Below are 20,687 nucleotides of genomic sequence, written 5' to 3' on the forward strand. Positions count from 1 at the left end.
ACTGCTAGGTTGGCAGGAGCTGGGACCGAGCAATGGGAGCTCACCCCGTCACAGGGATTCGAGCCACTGACCTTCTGTGGTTCTGTGGTTTAGACTACAGTGCCACCCGCGTCCCTCACTGACTACCTTCTCATGAAACAAGAAACAAGCAGCTTTTCCATTTCGGCTGCATCGGACAGGCATGGCAATCTTACCAGGGTTTACTTTAACTCCTCCAGCAGCAAACCCCAACAGGAAACAAGGGCTGAGGGTCAAATATATTTGCATTCACTACTACATACCAGAATAGTCCCTTGTATATCCTGGAACAGGAATAGCCAATGTGGTTTGTTGACTACAACTCACAGCAAGCGCCAGCCGGCACAACCCATGATCAGGAATGATGGGAGTTGCAATCCTTTAGCATTTTGGGTCATCTAGTCCAACCCCCTGCAATGCAGACATCTCAACTAAAGCATCCATGGCACGGGGCCATCCAACCTCTGCTTAAAAACCTGCAAGGAGTGCTTTTTTCTATTAAAAATGTTTAGGGATACTTTTCCTACTCATATTGAAATGCTGCCCCTCAATGAGGCTAAACTTAGATTCACAAAATGTTTAGCGGTATGCGTACCCCTGCGTACCCCCCACCCCCAGGGAAAAAGCAGTGCCTGCAAGGAAGGAGAGTCCACCACCTCCCAAGGGAGTCTTGATGTCACCGTATTGTCCACCCCCATCCCTCGACACTTCGCAGGTGCAAACATGGACACTCCTACACCCTTATCAGGAACGGCAATGAAATGTCAATGCTTTACAATTGGGCATTGAGTTTACCTCTAGTTTTGTTGATATTGCTTTACAGAAGTGGTGGGGAAGCTTTTTGAGCCTGAGAGCCACTTCCCCTTCTGGGCAACCTTCTGGGGGCAGGTATATGCCACTGCTGGGTGAAGCAAAAAGTTCCCATTTTGCCTTTGCACAGTTGGCTAGTTTCTGCACACACTCAGAAACCCCTCTGTATTCACAGTCCACCTAGAGTTCAAGGGCATATTCTAGCCAGACAAAAATACTCAAGGAGGTTGTGAGGCAGGCCACACCTCCCCCCACTTTTTTTTTTAAGTGCACCTAGTTTTGACATTTCCACCCAGCAATCTTATATTGCTGCATCATTATATTTTCACTTAGTCTCACAGATGGCACATACAATTCTAAATTCATTAGTATCATGGAATTGCAAGGTTTTTACTTATAGCTTCACAATTATTTTAGACATTTAAGAAATCCCATACGGTGTTTTCACATTCGAACAGTACCGAAGAGCACAAAAAAGCATCAATTGCAAAAGCTTGTTTTGATGATTTAATATAACGCACTGCGGAAGCCATCACTCCTTCATACTGTTGACTTAGCTGGTGAGTGCTGACAGGATTGTAGCTGAAGCAGGGCAACTGCGAAACAAAAGGGAGGTATTAATATGTTCAACTGAACCCCAAGGTTTGCAGAAATACAAAAAGTATGTGGGGGTATGGGGGAAGTGTAACAGCAAGGATCATTCAGTATGCAACTTAAGGGTTAATTCTGTTAGGAGTTAAAGTCAACTAGTCAAGAAGGGAACTGGGTGGAAGTGTTGCTTAGCAATCGGTCAAAAGGTGTGGTCTCTACACTGCTCTGATTGGCTGGTGTAGTTCTGAGGGAGCTTCCCACTGTATGTTTGGTGGGAACCCTGCTATAGAAAGGACTAAGAAAGAATAAACCACTCTGTGTGTTTCTTCTCATATTATGTACTGAGTTTATTCAAGAAAGGATTATCCATTTCTTTTCTCTCTGTCCTCTATCGGCATTAAGTGACTTTGCTAACAGGTTATTGGCCCAGAAACACTACTAAAACTCTAAATCAGGGATGGGGAACCTCAGGCTCAGGGGCTGAATAATAATGTCTGGATGGAGAGGGGTGTGAAAGCCAAATGTTCAAAGGCAAAATCCACCTTTATTGCTGCTCTGCCTACTTTGTCTTGTGGCCCAGCCCACCACTGGCATGTGACCTTTGAAAGGTTGTTATAGAAGGGCCTGTGGCTCTCAGGCTGAAAGAGTTTTCCCTGCCCTGCCCTGCCCTAAGAGGAGGCAAAAAAAAAATAACCCCAAAACTGTCACTGAGGATTGAAGCTTAGTGGCCACAGGATTAATTGTAAGTGCCTGTTCAGGGCTGAGACAGACAGTGAAAACACCACTCACCAGCTCCAAATTGGCCCCTGCAAGAGGTCAATATGTCCAATTGATGGTGAGCGTCTCTGTGACTAGGAAGGAGGACTTGAACCAGCACTTCAGGATCACAGGCTCACCCACAAAGGCCTGGACTTCTGAGTCAGCCTGGATCTCCAGGGAGTGGACTCTAGCAAGGGCTGCTGCAAAATATAACCCCAAGAGATGTCTTAGTTACCTAAGCAGGAGCACAGAGGTGTTAAGAGGATGGGTTCCTGCTGCTTCCTCTTCTGCCAGAAGGAATAGAGTGGGAGAGGGGCTGGCTAGGACACTGAATGCAATGTTTTGTTGCAAGTCCTGCGTGCATTCTTAAACCCATCAGAGTTGTGTAGGTGTAAATAACACGAGGCATTTCAACATCACCCCCTCCCCTTCCAGCTGAACCCAGCTCTTCTGTTCTGTGGGATGCTTAGAGGTCTGGTTTCCTTTGAAATTACAAATTTAGGGATTCTTAAGGAAGCTTACCAGTAGCAGCAACTTGGTTAGTGCTTAGTATATGTGATGTCTGGCTTTAGGAGCATTGTGGTGCTGTGGTCTAAACCACTGAGCCTCTTGGGCTTGCCTATCAGAAGGTCAGCAGTTCAAATTCATGCAACGAAGTGAGCTCCCATTGCTCTCTCCCAGCTTCTGCCAACCTAGCAGTTCAAAAGCATGCCAGTGTGGCGGGAAGGTAAACGACATTTCCATGCGCTCTGGTTTCCATCATGGTGTTCCGTTGCGCCAGAAGCAATTTAGTCCTGCTGGCCACATGACCCAGAAAGCTCTCTGTGAACAAACGCCAGCTCCCTCGGCCTGAAAGCGAGATGAGCACCACAACCCCATAGTCGCCTTTGACTGGGCTTAATCATCCAGGGGTCCTTTTACCTTTATCTTTTTAGGAGCATTGTGCATGTTAGTTTCTCTTATCTGCACGTCAGCCTCTACTTATGCTGGCACATTTGTCCTTGGCGTGCAGACCGGAGCCATTGTTTTTTGAAAGGGAGACCAATGCAGGACCAGAAGGGCCACTTCATTAGAGGCCCTCTTTCAAGGAGCACTTGTTCGGCTACAGCAACATGGAGGTTAATGAGCCTCTCTCCATAAGTACTTTCTTAGGCAGTGTACACATCTCCATTTACTCTGGTTCCAGTGCGCTCCCACCGCTGGCTTTCAAAGACATGTACACAAAACATCATGCAAGATGCAGAGCTATCCTGCAGTTCCTTGAGAAATACGGTACTGCTGTCTGATGAATTTCCCCTCAAACCAACTTCAATCTGAAAGGAAAACTTTGGCCACATCCACTTCACCGTTAAACGGAAGTGTGTATCTTTGAGGCAGTTGTTGTGCATGCATGGGTGACTGGAAATAAACAGTAAATTGCAAGAACTCAGGCCAGGAGGAAGATGAATTTCAAGTAAGTCTTCAAAATGTTTTATTTATGTAATGATGAATTCAAATAGGAATCAATTCCAGTATGATAGTGAGGCAAATGAAAATAAATTCCAGTGAAAAAAAATCACAGGACAAGGCCCTGTTTCGACAATTCTTCATCAGCAATGTTTTAACGGTCAGAGTGTACCAAGTATGTTTGCCTGGGTAGTCATAAGCATAGGTGACTGGCAGGGCCGTCTTAACCCTATCCAGCTCCATGGTTCAGAGATCCCTCCAGTGCCCCGGCGCCCCCTTGCCAGCTGGAAAGCCAAAGCCACGCGCTGCCCTGGGGACGTGTGTGTGTGTGTGCGCGCTTCGTTTTAGCAACTGTGCCTCATGCACCTCCGAGGCGCCACTCCCCCCCCCCGACAACGCCATGCCATGTCTTCTGCTTCTCACCCGCCGCAAGCAGGACTGGCAACAGCGACGCCGGACTCACGCTCTGCCAGGCAGGGCCAGGCGTAATGGGCCGCTGGAGGGGGTGGCCTGACAGGCGGGGGTGCTGCCAGCTGTGATTCGTCTCCGCCTCCTCGGCCAAAGCGGCTGCACGGCGCTGCTGTCCGGGGAGCCCTGGCTACTGTGCTGATGGGAGGCTCGCAGCCGGCTTCCCCGCAACGGCGCCCGCAGCCCAAGAAGAGGCGGGCGAGGGCGGCGCTGCTGGCAGGGCTTGCTGGCGGCTCCTCCAGCAGGGAGCCACCGTGAAGGAGCCAGGCTCGGGAGCCGCCGGAGCTCTTTCCAGAGCGCACGTGGACGGTGAGGGGCGCTTGCTCCGTGCAGCTCCCCCACTCGCTGGGGTGCCCCTGAGAGGTGGTGCCCTGGCACAACACGCCAGTAGCCACAACAGGAAAGACGGGTCTGCTCCTCCTCCATCCCAACCCTGGCGGCATCGCCCCCTGGTGGCCAGGCGCCCTGGTGCATGGCGCAACCCAGCCCAGGCCTAGAGACGGCCCTGGTGACTGGGCATAAGCAGATGATAGCTTCATGAATAGGAGTTGGGGGTTGCAGGGACAAGGAAACCAAACAGATCATGCACATGGAGTGTGTGTGTGTGTAAAACAGCATGTAAACGTGACTTGAAATGCAATGGGGAAAACAGCCTTGCTGCATCTTAATCTGCGAATTTGAGGAAACAAGGGCAGCTTCCCCAAGGACTCTTGGATGCCCCACTACACTCACAGATGAAACCGAAGGATTCACGTTTGCATGAAAAAGTGAGCTCAAAATGTATCTGGAAGTTTTGAAAATGGTATGAAGGTGCTACAGGGCCAGCAACAAATGTCTTCGAGAATCATCAACAAGAGATAGTGATGGCCACCAACCTGGATGGCTTTAAAAGAGGTTTGACAATCACTGGCTACTAGGTATGGTGGCTGTCTTCCAGGGCTTTTTTTCCCCAGCTGGAACTCACCGGAACTCAGTTCCAGCACCATTCAGGCAGGTGCCATTGCCATTATAAGAGAACAAAGGAAGCATTCCATGGTGAGGGCGGGCACCTCTTTTTCTAGAAAAATAGCGCTGTCACTTCCACTGTCAAAGGCTGCATACCTTTGGAGACAAATTGCAGGGAATCACAGGTGAAGAGAGTGCGGTTGCAGTTAGGCTCTGCTTCTGGGTTTCCCATGGGCATCTGGTTGGCCACTGTGAAAAGGGGTTGTTAAAGATTGCTGGGAACTGTAAGGGATAAACTACAGAGCCCATGAGGGGCAGGGCTATGTGGGGGGTTAACTATGGGCCCATAATTCGTTGTGGGGAAAGAATGTGCTTTGAGATATGATGTGTCATGTGCACAGTTTGGGTCCAAAGGCCAACCTCATGCCTACACTATCAACCTTCTGCATTTTTTTAACCCACTCACTCCTCCGTCGCCCCGGCTTTGCATAGAGTTTTATCCATGATGAGGAATCCTGGAGAACTTGGAAGCTTGCCCTTGTTTTGGAACATTGTGGCTGCTCCTAACATAGGTATTGCCCAACCATGAATTTACAGTAGACAAAGTCAAGCAGCTCTTTTGTTCCCTTCAAAAGCACTCAGGTGCATGAAAACATCTGCAAATATGGGGTGAGCCTGGGTAAACAGAACGTCAGACATGTCTAGAATTGATGGTAGGAATTAATGAGACAGTGGTTAACCACAGAGTCTACAGAGCATGTAGAAACAACAGAGGAGAAGGGTAGAGGACATAGCATCCTTGCACCTCAAGATGTTGCTTTTTTTACTTTAAAACGGACTTGGGAGAAGGATTGGGACATAGCTCAGTCGTAGAGTTGCAGATTTACATGGATAAATTTTCAGGTTCAATCCTCAGTTAGTGAAGGAGTTTGGGCCCTGTGCAATACCCTGCCCCCCGCACTCTGTTCTGCAGCATTGTTTGGCCACCCTCTGCAACATGGCACTCACTGCAACCGTACCAACTGGGCCACCCTAAAACCACCTCTGCTCTGGTATCTCCATGTAGGTCTGGGACAGCATCCAGAATGAAACCCTACAGAGCCACAGTGTACAGCAGTGCTTCTCAAGCTATCCAGTGTGTTGGATTGGCATTCTCACCCAGCCGGACGGCAATGTGCCAGGGACCAGTAGCATGTTTGGTCCCTGAAGCATCTCACCCAACCTGGGCTGTAGTGGAGTCATTGGAGACTGGCAGGAGGGTAGGTGCCGGGCAGAGTGGGAACACGAATTTCAGCAGGGCGTATTGGCGGGTGGCTGCAACTTTGTGGAAGATGAGAAGTTAAATCAGTGAAGTAAAATCACTAGGTGGCAGCCGATTCTCTTCCCTTCCTGCCTTATTGCTTATTTTCCACTGGGGATGTGTTTATTCATTATAGTGGCTCATTAGACAAAGGCAGGGAAGGGAAGGGAATCGGCTGCGAACTAGTGATTTAACTTCTCTTCTTCCACAAAGTTGCAGCCACCCGCCAATACGCCCTGCTGAAATTCGTGTTCCCACTCTGCCCGGCACCTACCCTCCTCCAAGTCCTGTCAGACAGCGCAACAGGGAGGTGGGTGTAACTGAGCAGCAATCATCACAGTGTGGTGCTGGGTGGAGAATATTGGGTTTGTTTGACACACCTAAAGCATCATGTTTAAATCTTTGTTCCGTCTTAAAGTTCATTAGGGGGTTGAGGGCCTTCGTTGTCTCTCTTGGCTTACCTGACTGCAGGGATGGGAAACCTCCGCCCCCCCAGGTACTGGTAGAAGAGCTCCCATCACCTCTAAACACATGAGAGCCCCAGGGGGTGATACATCATACTAGGCCAGAAGTGGCTGACCTGTGGCTCTCCAGACGTTGCTGGACTATTACTCCCATAATCCTGGGTCATGCTGGCTGATGTTGTCGTTGTGGCCATCCGGAAATTGCTGAACTGTGGGCTAGCCACCCCTGTCCTAGGCCTAGAGAGACCCAGGTTCAAATTCCCACTTTGCCATCAAGCTCACAGGATGACTTCGGGCCAGTCAATATTTGTAAAGGCAAAAGATATGGTGGGAGAGGATTGGTAAAACCATACAGGATACCATGAGCTCCTTGGAGGAAAGGTGGGATGTAATTAAAATAAATGGCAGGTCACACACACACACACACACACACACACACCTTCATAAGCCCAGAGCCTCCAGTTTGGATCGCCTGCACGTGAATCTGGCCCTGAAGTAAGCTGTAGGTCTCTGCATATTACAGACTCACAGAATTGTAGAGCTGGAAGGGACCACGGGGCATCATCTAGTCCAGCCCCCTGCAATACAGGAATCTTTTAGCCCAATGTGTGGCTCAAACCCACGATCCTGAGATTAAGAGTCCCACGCTCTACTGACTGAGCTATCTCTGTTCCTTCAATTGCTCGGGAGCACAAGTGGGGTGTTGCACCAAGGTCCTACTCTTAGGTTGCCCATAGGCATCTGGTTGGCCATTGTGAGAACAGGATGCTGGACTAGACGGGCCTTTGGTTTGACCCAGCAGGTCTCTTTGTTAGCATACACACAGAAGACCTGGGCCTCAAGCCCCCTGGTAAGCATCTGCCAGGTGTCTTCTCCCTCTGGTAGCCAACTGTAACACGATCTAGGCTCTCAGAGTCTGGACACGTTATCTGCAGAGTTCATCCAGCGTTAGCGTAGTTTGCAGCAGCAACAAGAAGAAGAGACTCAGAGAGAAGTTCTTGCATATTTACAAGCGTTTATTCTAAAGCATCTCAGAAGATAGACCAAACGTGTCTTTCTTCATCAGCAAAGCAAAAGCAACTAACTAACATTACAATAGCACAACAAACAGAAGTATACATCATGTGACACATTCAACATCCTCTTCCAAGCCCAGGGGTCCCCAGACTTACCCGCCTTTGGGTCGGTGGCTGCCGCGCCGATCGCGCGGTGGGCCGGAGGGCGGGGGAGTATGCGCGCAGTGGGCCGGGGCGGAGGGTGGGGGAGCGCGCGCCAGTGCGCATGCGCATACCCATTTACTGGCGCGGTGGCACGCTTCCAGGCCAAAAAAAATCAACGAAAATTGTTTGTGCGCATGCGTATGGGCCTCCCCGACCCGAAAGTGCACTTCCCCCGACCCGGAAGTGCACCGGAAATGACCTCTTCTGGGTCGGGAGAGGCCCATACGCATGCCCAGAAACAATTTTCGGTGATTTTTTCAGATCTGGAATGGCGGCGCCGCGCCGCGCGCTGCAAGAGCGGGCGGCGGCAGCGGGCGGCGGGGGTTGTCGCGGGCCGGATTGGGAGGCCAATTGGGCTGCACCTGGCCCGCAGGCCATAGTCTGGGGACCCCTGTCCAAGCCTGTTCCTGTTTAAGGTGGAACAGAATCTACTATGAAATCCTAACACTCTTATGTTCAGCATTGCCAGCAGTGGAGGACTCAACTTTCAGCGGCGCCCTGTGTGACTTTAAAATTAGGTGCCCCTCCCCAGCACTCCATTTTACATCATTGTTGCAGCGCCCCTTGTGGTGCTGACACCCAGTGTGACCGAACCTAAAACTGCTTCTGTGGCCAGTGGTCAGGGGTGATGGGAATTGGGAGATATAAGATGAGACAGTGTCAAATTATAAGCAATCCATGATGAGTAAGAAATCTAAAACACCAAACAGATGCAGGGAGGAGAGTTTCATCCCAGGCTACCATTAGCACTTTATACGTTACATTCCTGCCACAAGGCTTGCTCCTTCTAGGCTGCGATATGAGACAAGGACATGCTGGCTTAGTGGTCAGTAACAGCTAACCAGTGGCATAGCATGGGGAGGGGGCAGAGGGGCAGTGACCCTGGGTGCAAAATTCTGATAGGGGTGCAACAAGGTGGTACACCTGCATGCCTCACCCCTGGGCTGGCCGAGCCAGAAGGTGGTGGAGCTGCCAAGCCGAAAAGGTGCGCGCAGCCACTACCACAACCACCAGCAGCAGCAGTCATGTGCTTCATAGGCTCCATGTAGCCTCCCGGCGCATGCCTCCACCCCAGCTCCCCAGTTCACTAGGGAGGCGCAACACTTGCTCTGCCCCGGCAACCCATGCTACACCTCTGTAGCTAACTACAAGGATCAGTCTAGCTCCACTGTGCCATATTTAAAATAGAAACAAAACAAAAAGCAGTGCTCAGGTGCTCTTCTTCATTCTGAACAATTCATTTCACTGTAGCGCTGGACTCACCCTTCATCTCCGTAGTTTGCAGACCTGGAAAGCACAGAATTTCTGCCAAGGTCCCCTTCCTTTTCTGCTCTTTCAGATCCCCAGAGACTGTCAACTCTTCCCTCCTGTCCTCCACTGCTGCATTTGCCCAGGTTCATTTATCACAGGGCAGAGCAATTTGAATTCTATTGTGACGAAGGCCTCTATGGTTACTGCAATAAAAAGGAGAGATCTGCAGCCTCTCGTGTTTCTGAGCTAATGCTGCCACCCGTTTATTTCATCAATTGTGCATCGCACCAATAGTTAGTGACATGCCCCTCTCAGGAATGAAGAGGGTGTGGGTGGGTGTGAATGGAAATGTTTCAAATTTAAAAAGGAAGTTGCTTCAGTTTCACCTTCCCTCACCCACCTTGTCACTTTTAAAGATGTGTGAAAAGAACAAAGCAATCCTTTTTTGCGTGACCAGGGGCAACGGCGATATATCGGTTTTGCAAGGGAAAACACAAGGACATTACCAAAGATGGTTGTGCAACAGATTTTGTAGCAAGATCTGCTGTTGTGCAACAAGCTTCCAGTCGCACAGTTGTTGCATTGGATTCCTTTGAACTCTGCCATCCACTAGTACATGGGCTCTTGTACTGGGAAACAGAAGATGCTACACATATGGACCATTTCACAGGGGTTGAGCTATGTTCCTTGATATCTAAGACTATGACACCTACAATGATGAAAATCAGGAGCAGTGTTTGTGTTCTGGAAGAATGAAAACTTCCATTCCGATTGGAATACCTATTTTACAAGCTATAAATTTGGGAGATCCGGTGCGGTTATCATAGAATCGTAGAATTGTAGAGTTGGGAGGAACTTTAAGGGTCTTCTAGTCCAATCCCCTGCAATGCAGTAATCTTTTGCCCAAAGTGGGGCTCATGTTATGATAATGTCACGTGCCCCAAAGGAGTCTCTAAGCATCTTACAAAATTTTTAGAGCATAAATTTTTATATGGCTAGTATTGGAGAGAATTGGTTGAAAAACTCCTTTGCAGATTTTTACAAGTTGTAAACTTGGAGTCAGTGTGGTAGGAGGTTCAAATACAGTCATACCTTGGTTCTCGAACGGAATCCATTCCGGAAATCCGTTCGATTTCCAAAACGTTTGAAAACCAAGGTGCGGCTTCTGATAGGCTGCAGGAGCTTCCTGCACTCAATCAGAAGCTGTGGAAACTGCGTCGGACATTTGGCTTCAAAAAAACATTCACAAAATGGAACACTCACTTCTGAGTTTGCAGCATTTGGGAGCCAAAATGTTCGAGTCACAAGGCATTCAAGAACCAAGGTACGACTGTACCTGTTCAGCCATTAAGTTGGCAGGGTGCCCTATGGCCAGTCAGTCACCATTTCCCAGTCTCACTTGTTTCATAGGGTTGTTGTAGGTAGGGATGTCAGACAAATTCAATCCAATCCATTTGAATGATTTATTAAATGTGTATACCATCCTTTATCTGTAGATCTCAGGGTGGTTCACAAAATAAAAATGCAGGATAAAAACACAAACTACATAATTTAAAAAAGAACCAAAACCCAAAAAACCCTTCCTCCTTCCACAAACACATTTAAAGGGGTATAAGATCATTTTATTTCACATAAATAATTCACTCTTTCGGAAACAATGCATAAATTGAAACACCGTCATCCTTCCAAATTTGCCTTTCTGAATTTTGCACTGCAGTTTCCCCAGCCAAGTCATGTGTACAAAAAGGCACATGCTAGAGTTAAAGTGTGCAGAAAATTGCATATGCTAGTGAAAAATGACACAAAAAATTCCGTGTATTGAGGTGAAATGATTTGCAAAAAAAATATGCAAAGTAGCATTAAATGTGTATAGTAGGGGGGGAAATGCATAAAATGCTAAAGAATTTTCAGTAGGACTTTAAAAAAATGTAAAGCAGGCATGAAAATGTGGGGTATTGAACTTAAGGCTGGGAAAATTATATCTCCACAGGACTTCATTCTACCACACCACCTATACAGGGTCTATAGCATGACAACAGCACCTCCCGCCCCTTAATTTGTTTTTTCCATGAAAAATTCAGTGATCTCAGCACCTCCTTGCTGGCTCAAACCAATAGGCTTGTTTGGCTCTGGTGAAGTGCTAAGAAACCATCCTGGGAATGCTACAGATTCAAAGCTGCCGGTCTCCTTGCCGCTGGCAGTCTTGCAGAGGAAACTGAAGTTCTTGAATTCCTGTTTTTTGTTATATAGATCCATAATATTTTCTCCCTTTAAAAAAACATTTTCACAACAATTGGCAAAATAATTTATTTAAATTCATTCATCAAAACAAGAGACCCTCTGTTACCTCATTAAAACCCTCTGCAGGGTTAAGGAGGAAGGAGGCATGGCAGTACTGAGCAAACCTAAGTATAGGAAGACAGTAGAACTCACACAAGCCAGCCTGAGTTACCCCTGCTCCCAACTCCATTATGTTGGTGGCAAGGAAAAAAATTATAGGTATTGAAAGAGAATTCCTGGATGCCAAGATGCAGGTTTGGGGCAAGTACTATTTAGTGAGAGAACGCCAGCAGAAATTTAAAATCACAAAATATGTAGCAAAGTAAAGGGTGGAAATATAGGCTGTTAGACCTTTAAGACAGGAGTGCCTGGAGTGCTCTGGTCCATGGGGTCACGAAGAGTCGGACACAGTGGCATCGCAATAGGGGGGCAATGGGAGCCCACCGCCCCGGGCAGCATCCTGTAGGGGGGGTACCATCCTGAGCCCCCCCTGCCCGTGCCTCCCAAGCTTACATTGATTAGCAAAGCAGCCACTCACGGTGGTGCTTTACCACTTTACCACCGAGCACTGTTCCTCCCCCTCCTTTATGTTCTAAAGCGGGCATGTTCAACATGTCAATTGTAATCGACTCATGGATTCCTGGCTGATTTTCGTTGATCGCAGAATGAGAAAGAAAAGCCTTTCTCTGCAGCTTGGGACGCAGCAGCAATCGCTGCTGCCCTAAGTCTCATGCAAGCCGGAGCTGCGCTGCTGCTCCTCCAGTGAGGAAGTCTGCTTTCCTCCCTTCCCTGACGGCCCGCTCCGCATTGCATTCTGTGGGTGGGTGGGTTAGAGCACCAGCAGTGGGGTGAGGGGGACGCGGTGCCGTGAGGAAGGACTGGAATGTATGTTGGGGGGTGTTGCCACAGGGTAATAACTTAGAGGTGGGTGCGATAACATACTTGGACTAGAAACAAAAAGCTCCAGATGGAGAAAGACTGAGGTTGAGGGAGAGATTGAGTGAAAATGCCATGTGTGTGTGTGTGTGTGTGTGTGTGTGAGAGAGAGAGAGAGAGAGAGAGAGGCAGAGGCAGAGGCAGAGGCAGAGGCAGAGGCAGAGGCAGGAAGGAGAATCACGGAGCAACGAAGTAAGCTACTCAGAAGGGAGAGGGTGAGAGAGAGAAAAGCTCCTCAGATGTTTGTAAATAATATTTGTCCATTCGGAGGAGTGGTAGATCACTGAGTTTTTGATAGGTTGGAGGTGCTTGTTCTAAAGTATATGGAGCTAATCTAATGCTACCTCTCCTCTCCAGCCTTTGCCCGTGCGGGTGGGGGGTGAATCTAGTCTGATGAGATTGAAGGACTGACACTCTGGGCAACCTTCCCCCAAAAATTCAATGTGTGTGTGGGGGGGGGGGTGACAAAATAATCACCGCACCAGGTACCACCTGAGCTTGCTGCGCCTCTGGTCGGACACGACTAAATGACTGAACAACAATAACAGACTTTTAAAATGTGCCTTTCTAAGTTCCTTCGAAGTTCGTCTCTTCCCCCAAAGGCCACACATTTAATAAGTTAAAAACTGGTTTACTTACAAACACTTCAAAGGCCAGGTTCATGTGTTCTTCCATACATCAGTCAGAAGACACAGGCAGTAAAAATTGGCTTAGTTACAGTGGTGAAAGTTCCTAAATTATTGGTTTAGGAACTCAGGGGAGGCTTGTTTGAGCCGTGTGGTCTGAGTTTGGAGCAGCCAGCTCAGACCTGATATGTTGAGCTTCTCATATAGATTAGGGGTGACAAATATGGAATCAAAAGAGACATTGAAGCGCAAATGAAACTCACCATTAACTTTAGCTGAGGTTGACCACCAACTTCCTCACAGGACAAAGTAAGTTGCCCATTTTCATTACCCATAAAGATGGCGGATGTTCTTTCATCTTTTTTCCCAATGGCTTCATTTGGGACCACAGCAATTAACCCCGCTGGAGGTGAGCAGCTCAGAAACAGGATCAGTGGAGGGAAAGAGGGAGGAAGGGGGGGAGGAGAGAGAGAGCGTATTATTGGTACAGGAGTCTTAGGTGCCTGGAAGCCCGCAATCAGATTGAAAGCTGTTGAAGTGATCCACAAGTACAAGTCTCTAGAAAGGAGTGCAACCCCTATACTAGAAGTATGCCCAATGTTCATAACATGAGATGTCCACTACCGGTACATAGCACAGGTAGCTTGCACAGCGCACAGGCAATTTTGTATCTTGAATTGACCTTCAGTCCTCTTATGGATTATTCTTACCAAAAAAAATATTGATACCTTTTTAAATGGGTGCTAAGCTCAGGGGTAGCGCACATTGTTCTGCAGGCATGTGAACTACAGCCCTTCCCTATCAACCATTATAACAGGTGTGGGAAACCTTTATCCCCCCCCCAACATTGCTGAACTACAGCTCCCAACACCCTTGGCTACTGGCCATGCCTCTTAGGGCAACTGGAGGGTCAAATTTTCCCTGCACCTGCATTAGAGGTTTGTTTCATAACATTGTTCTTGGTTGCTTCTGTGCAGTGCCTGCTGCATGCATCTTGTCCATGGCGCCTCATTTTAGTCCATACCGGTCTTTCCCTCTGTAATCTCAGAGTTATTTGTTCCATTTGGGGAGCTGTTCTCAAGCTGTATGGGTTGTTCCAATTGAAACAAGAGCCCTAAATTTGGACCCTGCCAGCTGTGCCTTCCTTCTATGGGTTGCTAACTATGGAAGCCACTCACCACAGTTTCAACACACATGCAACATCTTTTCCTGTAGCATGAAGACTGCTTTTTCTTGCCTGATGAGAAGCAAGGTTTGCACAATGCTGATTGACTGGCTCCATCTGTCATCTCTAACTGAAGCAGGAATGGAGGACCTGTGCCTCCCTCAAGGTTGTTCTTAGACTTCAACTTCCAGCCAACATGGCCAATCGTCCATGCAATATCTGGAGGGGGACAGGCTCCCCATCTCCAAGTTAAGAAGTTCATGTGGCAGGTGGTATCACAGATCATTTTCTGACTGATACCTTTGGAGAACCACTGCCAATTGGAATAAGTGAGACTACATGGACTAGCCTTGGAATAAGACAAAAATGGACCAGTAATCTGGGCAGGATGGAGCAATGGTTTGACTTGGTATAAGGCACCTGCCTGTGTAACTAGTGACTAAAGGCATTGCAGAACTCTCCTCTTCCCCATTTCACAATGGCTCTCATGAACCCCATGGATAAATCCCACAATAGCATTGCTGAGCCTTGTTTAAGAAAATACTGCCGAATCACGGGGCTGGCCCTGCCACTAGGCAAAGTGGGACACTCACTTCAGGCAGCAAATCCCTGTGTACCTAAGCTATTCCATTTCCCCTGGGTGTGGTCAAGGATGTTGTCCCATTACTAGTGATGAAGTAAGATTCAACTGCCACGATTCTAGTATATGTGGAATGAGAAGGCACTATCTTGTCTTTCACCCAAGACAACAAGGCCGGCCCTACCATTAGGAAGAGTGGGGCTATCTTGCTCCTAGCAGTAAAAAAAATATTCAACTGTCAATCCAGTTAGTTTCCATGCCTGGAATGAAGGGTGGGCATTAGCTTGTCCTTTGTCTCAGGCAGAAAAATGTCTTGGGCCAGCCCTGCTGAACCAGACACCACCCTGAAACTAGGTTACCTAGTTCCACTTGAGAACAGCCAGCCACCTGGGATGGAGGAGCTGAGAAGCATGGTAGGAGCTGTTACCTGGTGAGTTGGAATTTCTGGGCGCTGAGAGCAGCCGGTCACCCACTAACAAGAGGTACTTCTGATTAATATCCCAAATTTTGAAGTACCAGGGACTTGGTAATTTCTCGTTCACAACCGTACCTGGATGGTTAAAAAGGCAAAAATAATAATAAAAATGTAAACTATTGGTATAATGCTGATTGGCATAGTTTGGAAACTTAGCTTGAGCGATGAATAGAAATGTAAAGAACTATTTTTCACCTGGACGTGGCTTCTTAAAATGATTGAATAAATCGTCCATTTCCTGTTGTACGGTTTTGTGGGGCTTCATCATTTCAACCTCTCCCTTTTCCTCCAATTCTTCTTGAGGAGTGGTTGAGGTTCAGACTATATGAAGTTCAGATTTCTGTAGGGGGAGCTTTTAAAAGAGAGTGACATCTTAAGCTGCGATAAACTTGGTTTATTTCATCTATAGATCATAGAATGGTAGAGTTGAAAGGGACTGTGAGGGTCATCTAATCCAATCCCTTGCAATATAGGAATCTCAACTAAAGCATCCAGGACAGTGTCTTGCCAAAGGCAAGGTGGTTCTTTTAAAATGAAACCAGTAGGAGAACACTTCAATCTCCCAGGACATTCTATACAAGATCTCAAAGTAGCTGCCTTATTACAGAAAAATTTCAGAAACAGACTGGAAAGAGAATTTGCTGAATTGCAACTCATTACCAAGCTTAAAACCATGGAGAGACCTGGTCTGAATAAGGACATTGGATTCACCCCTTGCTTTTTCCTGCAAGACCAATTGCAGTCGTTAACAGTCGTCAACAGGTTTACCACTCCTGAGTAATACCCCTCCCCACCCTCTGACTATACATAAGGGTCTGGTGACTTCTGTTTCAGGGTATCTGAAGAAGTGTGCATGTACACGAAAGCTCATACCTATGACAAACTTGGTCTCTAAGGTGCTACTGGAAACCATTTTTTTATCGTAAAATGAGATTCAGAAGCAATACAAAATACACAAGTGAGTGAGAAGATTAAAGATTTTATTCTAAAACAGCAAGCAATGTATACATACAAAGCAAGCACTTTAATCTGCCACTTGGAAGCCCTCAAGAAGTGGTGAAGTGACTCCCCCAGGTAACCTCAGTTTGCACAGCCCTCCAGCCGGTCAGTCCATGCACAAGCTTCAGAGAAACTCTGCCCAAACCATCCGATTTTATAGACAACCTGTGTAGCCTTCAAGACTGGCTACGTGCAGATCATCCATTAGCCATCCCCTCCCAATGCCTCACTTTCTCAAACCACAACAAACATGAAAGAAGGTACCCAGCACTATCCTCCACAACTTATAAGGCAGCTCTGAGAGGGGGGCTTCACCTCCTCCCAACATTCCCAAACATTTAGGACTGTTCTCAAAAACATTCATATTGTAAAATAGCAATGAGAAGCCAAAATACATTCCATCAGAAAACTTAACAAGAGAGAGGGAAAGGGAAGTAACAGAGGCAGGAAAGGCTTCTTGTCAGACCACTAGCTCCTGGATACATTCTGTCTTCCCGATTCATTTCCCATACAGCCAAACCTTGGTTCCTGAATGGTTAGTTGCTGAACAAATCGGCTCCAGAACGCCACAAACCCAGAAGTAAGTGTTCCGGTTTGCAAATGCTTTTTGGAAGCAGAACATCTGAAGCGGCTTCCGCTTGACTGCAGGAAGCTCCTACAGCCAATGGGAAGCTGCACCTAGTTTTCAAATCATTTCAGGAGTCAAATGGACACCCAGAATGGATTAAGTTCAAGAACCAAGGTACCACTGTACAAAGGAATAGCCATCCAAGCTCCGCTTAAAAACCTCTAAGGAAGGAGAGTCCACCACCTCCCGAGGGAATCCGTTCGACTGTCCGACACAGCCCATAGTTTGAAGCTGCCTTGTTTCGAAATATACATCCTGCACAAAAAGAAGCATGATAGATGGGGAACATTGGCAAGAGGAAATGCCAGTTACAATTCCATTGCTTCGCAGATGATTTGGCAGTGGAAGCAGACAATCTAGCATAGTTTCCCTTAACCTGGAGCCTTCCAAATGTTGTGGACTCCAACTCGGCATAGCCAACGTTCATAGAAGATGGGAATAGCAGTCCAATAGTATCTGGAAAGCAGCAGGTTGTAGATGACTAACGTTTCAACACAGAGACAGGCAGTTCATATAAGTAATTAAGGAAGTGGTACCTGCGCTGATGTGATAAAGTCCCGTGCCTTGGGAGAGATCCTTCTCTCTCTGCTCTCCCCTGGGATTTGCACAGCATTTTATTGCTGCTCAGTGAGGCTGGTAGGTGTGGTTTGCATGCTTCATGCTAATTTACATGTCAGATTCTTAGCACATGAAATACTAATTTAACCAGTTTTTCAGGTCTATCAGCTGCACAAAACTCCATAGGCTCTTTGGGAAATGCCTAGTTGGATTTCCATCTGCTTTTTGTTTGTTTGAAGTTCAATGATAGAAGTACTTCTGAACAAGGTAAAACATTTGAGAGAAAAGAGAAGGCAGATCATTCTGCAATGCTGCTTGCATAAGTCATACAGGATGTGACACCAAGTTTCACACTTGCGTTGCTAAAAGAACTAGGAAGACTTGGCTGCTGAGTGTTTTAATTGATTGAGATTGACCAACAAGCCTCGTCCACCATCTCAATTAAATGCTGTTGCTTCCTCATTCATTTGGCTGCTTTGATCTCCAGCATTAATTGCTAGCAGCCTGGCGCCAACTTTTACAAAGTAAGGAATCCAAAATTCCAGAGACGAAAGCTTGAAACTTCCTTATGCTATCAACTCCCTGAAGGAATACTCCATTCCACCCTTCTCCAAACACTTATCCCCACTTTTTCCTCTCTCCCAAATCTACTCTGGTCAACAGTTAATACGTTGGGGGTGAGGCTGACGTTTGCTGGGCTCATAGTCTGCACCAACCACAAGAACAAGAACAAGCTCTTGTGCTCAGCTTAACAAATGGTAGCACATTGGGCATTATGCATCTCGTGTCCAAGCAAGTGCATCTTGCACACTCGAAAATGACATTAAAACTAACTACCTTGAAAGTACTTCTTGGAAAGGTTGCCTCCGATCCTACTTAGAATGCTAAGAATGAATATTCATAAACCACTCCCTGAACATTATGAAGAGTCCTTTGATTACAACACAATCATTCCTTTGCTTCCTCAGTACCTGAATAACATTTGCTGGGGACTAGGGAGATCATTAATGTGCTTAGGTCCTCCTTGTGTGCTTCCCCATGGCATCTGGCTAGCAGCTGTGGGAACGCAATGCTGGGCTAGATCACCTACTAGCTTGACCCAGCAGCCTCTTCTTACATTCTATTGTTTCATTTTAATAAATGAGGAACAGTCATTTATTGCAGAATCTTTGGTGTAACCTGAGACCTAATTAGCAGAAACTAATTCAGTATGCAGCCTCCATTTTTGGATTAATTCTAAACGTTGGTTCATCCCTATAATATCCGCCTAATATCTGTACCTTCCGTTGTTGTTTCCTCCTCCTCTTCCCGCCCACTGCTTTTTGTAACACACTATTTTGTTAGATTTGGGACCTAATAAATATTTCTGGACAAAACTGTAGGTGTTGACCCTACGTATTTGTGGTTATCAACACCAAAACCCGCCAACACCAAATATTAAAATGACCAGGGGGAATCACACTATTGTGAAATTGCAAAAGGTATTTCCCATTTCCTCACTCAGTAGCTGGTAACTTTCCAGCTCTTGTGCCTTGGCTGTGTGGGAGTGATTTCATCTTTGCCTTCATGGTTGAAATGGAAACAGAGTATTTTGGCAGTACTCCAGGAGAAGGTATAGAAGCAAGGTTTAACTTTCATCTGGATTCACCAAGGCACAACCTGGCATCTCTGTATTTGTATTCCTAATGCAAATTAAGAATAGAAGAAGCTGCCTTTAAGCATGTGCAGAGTGCTTTTCTTTCACCACTAACTTTGGAAAACTTTCACACTAGAGAAATTAGAGGAAGGGTCTCCAAGCTGCATAGAGCTGTAATGCCATGCTTTAACAGTCTAACTGTAAGGCACCATCCCATCTAGATATTTCTTTTTTTTAAGCCTGCAACCATTGTCTGAGGCTTCACCTTATACTACCTAAGGATTTTTGAACCTTGATTATGGCATTCAGAATCATCACATGTGAGTAACCTAACAAGTTTACTAGCAGGGTTTTAGACAGCTTCCTGGGAGAGCTTTTAATCCAAGCCTGGTGTTCAATTGGCAGACCAACTGCATTATGAAGATGACTGAAAACGTGCCATGAAGGCTGACAACATCGATACTGGGAATCCATTGCAGACAACCACGGTACCTGGAGACAGTCAGTCAAGCATAGCTGTCAACTTTAGGATTTAAAAATAAGGGATCACTTGCCAAGTGCTGCCAGAAATCGCCTCTGCGCATGCCCGATTTCTGGTGCCGGCTCTGCCCATGTCCGGGGCACCAGAAATCGGTTCTGCACATGTCCAGACATGCGCAGGAGTGACTTCTGGTGCCAGGCTGCCCGTGTCCGCATGTCTGGGCACCGGAAATCTCTTCTGCGCATGCCCGGACATGCGCAGAAGCAATTTCCGGTGCCCATACATGGGCAGAGCGGCACCGAAAACCGGTTCTGCGCATGCCCGGGCATGCACAGAGGCGATTTCCAGCAGCACTCGGCAAGTGAGCGAGCAGCCAGCTGCTGAGCGAGGCATTTTACCGGACGGCGGCTGGCTGCTCGCTCATGGGGGGCACCGAGTGGAGCCTCTCTGGCCGGCAGGGAGGGAGAGGAGCTGCTTCCTTTAAAATCCAGGAGATTTACGGGATATTTTACAATCCTGGCTGCCAGTGGGAAACGGATTGAAAGATTTTGGCCACAAAAAATGGGAGGGTTGACAGCTATGCAGTCAGGTTGTGTATCCATAGCAGTGACCAGAGAAAAAATGACCTCTGGGAGGAGCGCAGACAGAAGTAACACCATGGTGCACCTGCAGCAGTACAATCGGACACCTTCATCTGCCCCAGCTGCAACAAAACATGTCTCTCCTGCGTTGGTCTCTACAGCTCCAGCAGGCACTGTAATTCTCCAACAGTTTGTCCTCACCCCCAAAGGTACACTGACCCATTGTCTCTCAAGACAGACAGATGCCAAGCATGGATAGCAGCAACCTTCTGATTCCCCCCCCCCCAATACCAGTGGATCTGATCTATTAAAAATGGTTGCTGTTTTCAAAATAAAATAAAGTGATCTCAGCAGCTCTTTGCTGACTCTGAGCAAGAGACTTGTTTGGCTCAGAAAGGGTGCTCATGAACCAACCCAGAAACATCATGGATTCAAGAGTCCTTTAGCTCTCTCCAGATCTACAGTAAATA

General features: G+C 47.2%; 1 protein-coding gene across 2 annotated transcripts; it reads right to left on the reverse strand.

Moving 5' to 3' along the window:
• Positions 1-1,322: 1,322 nt before the first annotated feature.
• LOC118079474 (interleukin-36 alpha) lies at positions 1,323-19,903 on the reverse strand. 2 transcript variants are annotated; one of them, XM_088658015.1, is made up of 7 exons: positions 17,498-19,903; positions 15,530-15,686; positions 15,287-15,409; positions 13,378-13,517; positions 9,285-11,540; positions 2,209-2,375; positions 1,323-1,424 (listed from the first exon to the last, which is right to left on the reverse strand). In XM_088658015.1, exons 2-5 carry the CDS (start codon positions 15,600-15,602, stop codon positions 11,325-11,327), a joined length of 552 nt encoding a protein of 183 aa, XP_088514141.1. In that variant the 5' UTR covers positions 15,603-15,686; positions 17,498-19,903; the 3' UTR covers positions 1,323-1,424; positions 2,209-2,375; positions 9,285-11,324. The 2 variants fall into 2 exon arrangements, with proteins under 2 accessions (XP_088514141.1, XP_034995945.1); XM_035140054.3 differs by having other exon boundaries at positions 2,209-2,378.
• Positions 19,904-20,687: the final 784 nt, after the last annotated feature.

Source organism: Zootoca vivipara, chromosome 14 (assembly GCF_965207765.1).
Source record: "Zootoca vivipara chromosome 14, rZooViv2.hap1.1, whole genome shotgun sequence".
NCBI lineage: Eukaryota > Metazoa > Chordata > Lepidosauria > Squamata > Lacertidae > Zootoca > Zootoca vivipara.

Coding starts and splice junctions, on each gene's coding strand:
- LOC118079474 (XM_088658015.1), bottom strand. CDS start 15,602: ATGATGAAGCCCCACAAAACCGTACAACAGGAAATGGACGATTTATTC. Junction 13,518..15,286: donor CAGAAATTCCAACTCACCAG/GTAACAGCTCCT, acceptor GCTCACCTCCAG/CGGGGTTAATTGCTGTGGTC. Junction 11,541..13,377: donor AACCTCAGCTAAAGTTAATG/GTGAGTTTCATT, acceptor GTTTTTTTAAAG/GGAGAAAATATTATGGATCT.